The sequence below is a fragment of the Fragaria vesca genome, linkage group LG2 (genome assembly GCF_000184155.1).
Source record: "Fragaria vesca subsp. vesca linkage group LG2, FraVesHawaii_1.0, whole genome shotgun sequence".
Classification (NCBI taxonomy): Eukaryota; Viridiplantae; Streptophyta; class Magnoliopsida; order Rosales; family Rosaceae; genus Fragaria; species Fragaria vesca.
Genome location: NC_020492.1, coordinates 8,239,322 through 8,248,352, shown reverse-complemented (window position 1 = coordinate 8,248,352; position 9,031 = coordinate 8,239,322). Strand labels below are relative to the sequence as shown.

At 37.3% G+C, this 9,031-nt stretch overlaps 2 protein-coding genes across 2 annotated transcripts; both read right to left on the bottom strand.

The window, feature by feature from the left end:
* Window positions 1-588: 588 nt before the first annotated feature.
* LOC101310179 lies at window positions 589-1,586 on the bottom strand. Its single transcript, XM_004290046.1, has one exon. The coding sequence runs from the start codon at window positions 1,560-1,562 to the stop codon at window positions 840-842; it is 723 nt and encodes a 240-aa protein (XP_004290094.1). The 5' UTR covers window positions 1,563-1,586; the 3' UTR covers window positions 589-839.
* Window positions 1,587-2,819: 1,233 nt separating this feature from the next.
* On the bottom strand, window positions 2,820-5,460 carry LOC101309889 (protein FAR1-RELATED SEQUENCE 9-like). Its single transcript, XM_004290045.1, has 2 exons — window positions 3,815-5,460; window positions 2,820-3,401 (listed from the first exon to the last, which is right to left on the bottom strand). The coding sequence occupies exons 1-2, from the start codon at window positions 5,294-5,296 to the stop codon at window positions 3,234-3,236; spliced, it is 1,650 nt and encodes a 549-aa protein (XP_004290093.1). The 5' UTR covers window positions 5,297-5,460; the 3' UTR covers window positions 2,820-3,233.
* Window positions 5,461-9,031: the final 3,571 nt, after the last annotated feature.

The window sequence follows — 9,031 nt, the reverse complement described above, 5'->3', positions numbered from 1 at the left end:
AATTTTCCTTGGAGGTGGTCCCCGCAAGATTTACTCTAGGTTTTAAAATAAAATTTGGGGTGGGTCTTGACAGGTGAACTGTCGAATGTTTGGAATAACCAACACCTAAGATTGCAAGTTCGTATCATCATGTGATAAGTGGGGTGGGAAAAATCGATAAAGCATGCCAAAGCACTTCAACTATCAAAACATGTTCAAATATCTTTTTAATTTCAAAGAGGGTTGCTTCTCATAAGCCTGATCAAAGCCAAATTTCAAGAGGGTTGCTTTGACAAAGTCTCACTCGACTTGGTCAACAAGCTCATGATATGACTTAGAATGTTTTAATTTAGGTAGTGATATGCCACATGACCACAGATCAAATTGTCTTGAAATAACTCCGGGGAATAAAGGCATTTGGAAAATAATAAGAGGGCCGAGAGGCTTGATCTGGTTCGCAAGGAGCTAAGTAACAATCTTGATCCTCAATCACCTCAATATAATGTCATTGTGTTACACAAGAAAAGCTGCAATTTCCTCACCAACGAAACATCCCTTGTTGTTGTTGGTATCACCAGAACAGGGGAACATAGTATATAGAAGGCCTCAAAGGATTTCACCCAATTTGGTCCGTACCAACCACCAAGTACAAGAAAAGAAGGAAGGTTCTGGTCATATCCATTACAAACAATATCATATATAAGCATCTGGATGCCAGATCCAAATCGTTCACATACTACTTCAATTTACAAGTTTGTAACAAAGTAATAACTGATACATGACAGACACAATCAATAGGAATTACATGACTCAACTAAGCATATATACTTGGTTTTCAATTTTCTGCTCATCCCTTTAATTTACTTGGACATGAAACCAGCAACAGCAGCACCTATTAGAGCAGTAGGATCTCCGAGGATAGCAGAGACGATAACACGAACAGCGCCACCAGCAATCTGGCAACATTTGCCAACCTTCCCTCCTTTTTTCCCATGATGGTTTTGCAGTGTGCCCTTAAGGCTAGGAATTGTAGTCTGCATTTCCCTAACCTTGTTCTTGTCCACATTGAGATACATGGCTTGCCAGCTCTCCACAAGCAACTCCTTCACACATGACACATGAAGGTTGTAGGTCTTGCAGTCAGACCTGTAAGACCAACCAGGTCCCTTGCCTCCACACCGATGACAAGCGCTGGTTAACTTGAGGCACAAGTAAAGGTTGTGCTTCCCATCATCTAGGACTTGTGGGAGGTTTGCACAACAAGGGTGTAGATCAAATCCACATCTCCTGCAGTGGTACACAAACCCGGAAACATCTTTCCTACACGCATCACATACTCTTCTGAGAGCCCCCGGCGGTCTATAAAGAAACTGAAACTCACATTTGTTGTAGAAGGGATGGTTGATGTAGAGAGGAGCCACAGCACATGACTTGTGAAGATCAAATTCACATTGCTGACACTTGTATTTGAGGCCAATCCCTGCTTCTTTGCACCCATCACAGTAGAATGGGATCTCTGTGTATTCAATCTTGAGCTTGTGTCTAGGATGGATAGGGTGAGTGATTTCCTTGTCAATCTTCATTGCTTTTAGTTTAGCCAATTTGGAAGTACCAAGATGAGGCTTGAGAAATGTTTATATGGAGATGGATGGAAGGGGTTGAATTTATCTAGCGAAAGGGGTTCAAAGCAATCTTGTAGCTAAGGTAGATTCTTTGCTTCAATTTCACAAGTGGAGAATAACAAATGGGCCACGTTGATACAAATCATACAATTACATTAAGGTGAGATTGATTGAAAGAGGGATCAGGAAAGCATATTTTGGCTTTGGAATCTAATTCCCTTGAAGGATGTTGTATTTTGGCTATTGCCAACTTGATGGGATTAGTATTCCTAATACTCAAAATCCTATCAATCTTTCTAAACTCCAATGCACCTTCATTTTCCCCATAAGTACACTATCTGCACCAAAAACTTAGAAGAACACTGTAACAATATTATCATTAATGAGCTTTAACTCTGAATACGATGAGATTAACATATGTAAACTGGTCCTTGATGATGAAGAATCAGATGCTTGGGAATGGTTTTTCCTGCAGACCTAATAATTGTATAGCTTCACGGAATGTTAGGCAGCCACTACTTAGTCTTCTTCTTTAGTTAATTTTTGCTTAGCTCTCTTTCTTCAGAATCTACAAAAGAAGTAAAAGACTGCAACTCCCTAAAATTCATCTGACCCCAACAGGTGGATGTCTAGGTTGCTTTGGATTTTATTCTCATCCCTTTGATGAATGAAGGAACTGTTCAACTCTGTTAAAGTAGTAGCCTGGACTATCTGGAAGGTTCTTTATTTTGTTCAGACAAAGCAAAGAAGAAGAAATGGGATAGTTTTAGTATGGCAACTTCACAGATGTCATGAGTCATTATCACTGTGATGGAACTCTTAAACACTAAAGCTACGAGTCTTGCAGATGAATGAAGTGATACAACAGTTGAGTTTCTCTTTAGTTGAAGGCTTAACTGGGAAGCAGTCGACTAAAGGGGATGCCACTTGCCAACTAAAGGCAGTACTCTATAGACCATACGCAAATTCTTCTTATTCTGTGTAGTTGTGAACCAAATATCTACCCTTCACTTTCATTATTTGATTCTTTATTCTCTTTGTTCCCCTTTGTTGCCCCTTTACTTTATCTCTTTTTCTTGTTCTACCCTCTACAACCGAGTGTTTGGATTTGTTTTTCCTTGGAGGCATCAACTAACAACAGTACAAAAGAAAATGAACACAAACTCAACTAGCAGATTCAAAGTGGGATATGAGAACTGTAGAAAAGATGCAGAATTTCGAAAGAGTTTGTTATTGAATACTCCCAGTAAGGCTATTAGCACCCGAATACAACTCCATGCTTTACAATCCCACTGCTAAAATCTAAAAATTGCACCTTTCAGCAGCCTAATTGCACCTGAAACAGATATTATACACCGAATTGGACTAATGGCAGGTCCTCCTTATACAAGCCATCCAACAGGATCTCAACAGATTCATACAATTCTAATTTCTAAAGGTGCAAGAGGGAAAAAAAAATGTCTAAAATACAAACATTGTGCCTTCCTATAGAATCCCCTCCTTTCACCCCCACCACTTTCTACAGCAGGTAGCCCCTTGCACACGGGATGGAGAAATGAAGATGCCAATGACTCACACTGCATGCCAAGAGATTGGGACACAGAATGGTTTTGTTTTCTCCAACAAGTGAAGTCACTCCTTCAGACTTAGCCTTGCACTTTGCACCTTAACTGAAAGCTTCAATTTTTGCTCTTCCATGTCTCGCAGAACAGCAAGCAGATTTGCTCGATAAACTTCACATCGTTGATTGGTATTGTCCAATTCTGCAGACAATTCGCAAATTTTCTTCTCCTTCTCATCCTGTGGAACATAGATGTGTTATATCATTGCCATACTGAATGTACAAGCACAACTAAAAACGTGTACTGAATCAGCAGTCTGTACTTGTGTTTACTTTATCTAAACATCCAAACTTCACAAATTTGTCCCATCTAAACATCAAAACTTCACAAATTTGGTCCCATGAGTCAAATTTCTAAATGACCACTTTTGTGACCATGAAGCATAAGAGATATTTTATTTCTTAGTTTTTATAGTAGCATAGAAGCAAATAAGAAAGAACTAAGACAGTAAATCAATCTTTCCAGATTTACAAAAACCAAGACAAGTTTCTTTTACTTTTGAATAGATGACTTCAAGACAATGGATCCATAATGAAATGTCAATAATGATAGTAGTAGCAGTTAATCAGATACCGATTGGGAGAAACTTACCACAGATTGAAATACTGCTGTTTGATTTTCTTCAATTGCCTGCATTTCTTGGCTACCTCCATTGGCCAGGGAACTACCATGCATGGTTCCGGAACCTTGATTCTTCATAGAAGCAACTTTCTTAGAAGCCTCCTGAAGAGCATTCATCGCCACATTGTAAATATGGATAGATTTTGCTCCCTCTTCAACATATTTAATTGCTTCCTGACGTAGATTATTATACCTAACTGTTACAGATTCTCTAGAATTGCTTGGCAAATCAGAAGAATGTTCATCCAGCACGGCTCCACTCTTTGCATTTCTCGTCCATCGTTTCAATATATATGGAGAAGGAAGTGTAAGAACATTCTTTGCTCTAAAAACTGCTAATATGTGCCTACAGATTATTCCTGAATATTCAAACATTTGACAGCTACAACTAGCTTTTGCCTCAGAAGAATTGAAATTAACAGCATGTGCTTTGTGGTCTTCCCCAAATTTAGCCACTCGATAGGTGGCAACAGTTCCTCTGTCATCAATTTTTGTTGCAGGATTTGCAAGAGTCTCAACCAACTCCTCCTGGAATTTCTTGAACATTCTCCTAGTATAGAGGTTTGCAGCTTGTTTTTCCATAGGGGATGGTGTCTTCAGAATGGGCATAGTATTAGTGGTGTCATAATCTGCCTTTAATTCCTTTTCATGCCAACTAACTACAGCCTTCTCATACTGTTTAAGCAAAATCTGTATGGTCGTGGTTTCAGTCACATACCCATCAAAAAACAAAGTTAAACTTCCACTTCCCTCGTTGACAGCAAAATCTCCAAAAAAGGTGTCTTTCATGTAAACTGGGACCCATTGTTGCCTTGCATTGTACATTGATTGAAGCCATTCATTATCCATGATGTAGCATCTTTGAAGCAGTGAATGCCACTGTGACTCGAAATCATCAATCGTCTCACTTTCATTGATGCATTTCTTAAATTCGGTTTCAAAGGTAGAATGAGAAGTGTATAGGCCACCAAGTTTCTCTTTTGTTTCTCTAAATATGGAGCTCTTGCAGAAACGGTGTCGGGTATGAGGAAGAACTTGTGTGACAGCAACTTGTATGAGCCTATCTGGATCAGTGGTGATAGAGACAGGGTGTCGTCCAGACATTGCTTGGAGCCAAGTCTGGAATAGCCATATGAATGAGGACTCAGACTCATTGAGGATCAAGGCACATCCAAACAACACCGGCTGCCCATGATGATTAATCCCAATGAATGAGGCAAACGGTACCCTATAGCGATTCTTCCTGTACGTAGTGTCAAATATAACAGCATCTTTAAAGTAATTATAGTTCAACCTCGCTGTTGCATCAGCCCAAAATATGTTCCCACCAGAGTGATCACTGTCGCTCTGAACTGCATAAAAGAAAGCAGGATTCTCTGCCTGCATTCTTTTCAGATAGTCCAACACATGCTGACCCCCACCCCCGAGGGTCCTCTGTCTGCCGCCACTCATCTAACCTCAAATTTCAACTATATACAACAATTAAAACCACAGTTAGCAACAGTTCCTCCAAAGAAGTCAACTGACACTCAAACTAACTCATCATATCCTCATTGCACTTCCTATAAGGCTCATCGTTGTCCTCAGTATCATGACCAGGCTCATCCTAACATTCTTACCCTTTCGATCCAATGTATATATCTATTGGATGTAAAAAGACCTCACTAGCAGGCAATTCTAACAAGTCTAGAAAAGATCAAACTAGTAGTTCAATAACGAATACGCAGACCAAGTATGGTAACATAATCAAAGCAACAAAATTTTGTCCGAATACTGTTAATTTAAGCTAAGGATTAAGCTAATTGGTCCCACAAATCACTCTAAACAATCCAACCTAACTTCCTCACCAACCAAAGCATGAACACTGCAGTAAATTCAATTAATAGAGATACTATGAGAACCCAGGAAAAAAGCTTCAAATTGGAGGCACATAACAAATCCTAAAAGGTGTTTTGGGTGTGTCTGAGAGTGAAGTTGAAGGAGTAAGGAACTGGGTTCAGGAGTATTAGGTAGCTGAAAGCCTGAATCAAATCTAATCCAAAAATGCAAAGATGAATGAAAGTGATTAATCCAATGTAATGGGGACGAAATAGAGCACACTCGATAAGTTGAATTGAACTCACCGGAGACCGTAGTCAAGCTCTGCGACACGTGATTGTGGTCTCTGTCCGGCGAATATGTTGACAGGGATAACCAGAGCAAGCTCTTCTGATTTCGGAAGTAAAACATCAAGTCTGTCTTTAAATTCGGAATATTTTGGCCATCTAAAATAGGGTTTTTCAAAGTACCCTTTTTCAATTTTCACTTGTTATGTATCATCTCCATTCTATTTTTATTTTTTATTTTTTCGATTCATGTCAATTGCATCTGAATTATGATTACATTTTGAGGAAATTTTACCGATGGTACCCTATGTAACATCCGTTCATCACTATGTATATGATATTTCAAAATTATAATATTGGTACCCCAACATGTAAAGCTGACATAAATTTGATAGTTTTCGTCTCTAACAGTGTTAAGTCGACTGTTACAAAAACTGTTTCATAGGCAATTACGTCTTTTTATTTTTCTCGGTATTTTCTCTCTCTTTTTCTCCCTCCGCCACATATAGCCACACATGAGCACATGTTCTCATCTATATATCTCTTTAATCAGACAAAAAATTGCTGCAAATTGAACCTTTCTGTTCTTGGTTTTCATTATTTTCTACTTGTACTTGCATTAGTTCTTCAATAATTAAAGCTCCCCCAAATTTTAGAATCCATATTCCAACGAGCCACAAAACTTTGTTGTTTCTCCGTAAACAATTCCCAATTTTCCGATCTCCATTCCAACTTTCCTAGCCAACCCAATGGAGAACTCGACCCAAGAATCCCCTCTTCTAGAACTCATTGGCTCTATCAGAGATTAATGTTTAGCTTGGTAATTAAGAAAAGTAGTTGTAGAAGAAGCGCAAGTAGCAAAATATGTGAAACCAAATATTGAAATAAGTTAATGTCACCCATTTTAATGGGGCATGGGGTTCACTAGGATACAAAAGAAAAGCATACTTTGGGTCTCTGGCTATCGAATCTCATCAGACCACCACAAGATCTAGTACTCCTAGAAGAAAGTGGCAGCAAAACGGCCTCCGTCGTCAAAGAAAATTGTATCAACCAAGGAGACGAAAATACCCCTTTAAAATTATAAAGTTAACGCCGAATACTAAAACTGATTTATGTTTCATTGTTTGAGTACCAATATAACAGTTTTTAAATATAGTGTATTGAACTGATGAATGGCTTTTATTTGAGATATGGTTTGTAAAATTTCCTCTTACATTTTTACATCTCTTTTTTCGACCCAAAAAAGATGGAAGGCGGTTTGATTATTATTATTATTATTTTAAGAATGTGAAATTGTATTCATATGAAGAGAATATTACATCACATGATAAGAATTAGAATGCGGTTATTGGGACCTCCAGTTTTACTCAGTATACCTCCATGTCTCTTTACATCTCCTTTTTATTTTAAAAACAAGCATTTGCTCATTAAACCTCCATTCAAATTCTTAAAATAACCTTATGTTTGTTATTCATATATATTTTAATAATTTACTCATTATACCTCTTATTCACTCTCTAGATCTCCCACACTTTAATTTTTTTTCTTTTTGTCATGCAAACATCTATTTCAGACCTCGATTGCTTGATTTTTCTTTTCTTCTTCTCTTTATTCATGAAAACCTCTTTGGCAACCTCAATTCCTTGATTTTTTTTTTTCATTAATCTCTATTATTTGATCAAGTTGTAATAACGATTTTTCGATGACAACGATTTTAAAAAAATGTATATTCAAATCATGAATCGTTTTCACAATCAATTGCAAAGCAATAAAATACATAAATTAATGATATGCACCCAGAAACCTTTGACCTAGAAGAAAACCTTAAGAAAGCCAATCTCATCGACCGCCACTCCATGAAGCAAGTCCTCGAGGAGAAGATTCATTGACAATAACTATTAAAGTCATTTTCATATTAATGTTCCAGAAAAAAAAAAAAAAAAGCTATAAAAGTTATCCATATGCACCCAAAAACCTTCAAGCTAGAAGAAAAACCCTAAAAAAGTCATTCTCGTAGACCACCACTCCATAAGAAGAACAAGACGAGGAAGAAGAAGACCAAGAAGAAGATTACGAATAAGACATTTCATAAACTAAACGAAAATCAGGGGGAAGAAGAAGAAGAACATATCATGAATCGAAACAAAAATTATATATATTAGTATTGAAATTAAAGATACCTTGTTTGAAGGTTTTGAAATAGAGGATTGTGTCTTCATCAATGGAGATTCTTCCATTAGGTGTAGTAGTTCTTTGAGTAACGGTTGCATTCAGGTTTAGGGTTTATAGACTCCGTTTTGTATCATTAACTTGAACAAAAAAAGGAAAGAATACTAATCTGATTACAATTTTTTTTTAAAATTCAATGTCTATTACTGTCATTTTGTATGAGGTTATATTTGTAATCCAATAAGTCAAAACATGTGGAGGTATATTGAGCAAATCTGGAGGTCCCAATAGCCGGACTCTAATAATTATAAGATATAAATACGAAGAATCAATGAAGACAATCTAGAACTAAAAATGAAAGCGAGGAAACAAAAGCGTACATGTGTTGCCTGTAACTTTCACTTGAGTACATACTTATAGCCAAAACGGAAAAGTAGTTATCATGTATCATCTCCTCAAACCTAAGTTTGATTTATTTCAAAACAAGATAATTGCGAAACTGAAAGAGGATGAAGATTTGCAAGCATCTATAAGGTACTAACTTGCGTAGAACTATCGTCTCAATCTATAGCAACAAGCTTTATCTCTAGGGTCCGGATCAAAAGATACCTTATTTTACACATATTTTTACACCGATTTTTACCCATTAGATTTAAGTGAAACGGACCCTTTGATACCTTAGTTCTACCCTTGATCCGGACCCTTGTCTCTAAAAAATTTTGTAGCATGCATGAGTGCATGACATTCATATTTAGCACCCTACTTGACGGCAGCAGAACATTTTGAGGGTGTGATTGTTTCTCCTTCAACACGGGATCAAGCATCCAATGCCTATTTCCTTTTTAAGAATGGTCAATTTCGAGATTTTCTTTAACAAATAGGAATCACTTGTTGGCGTGATTTGATGATA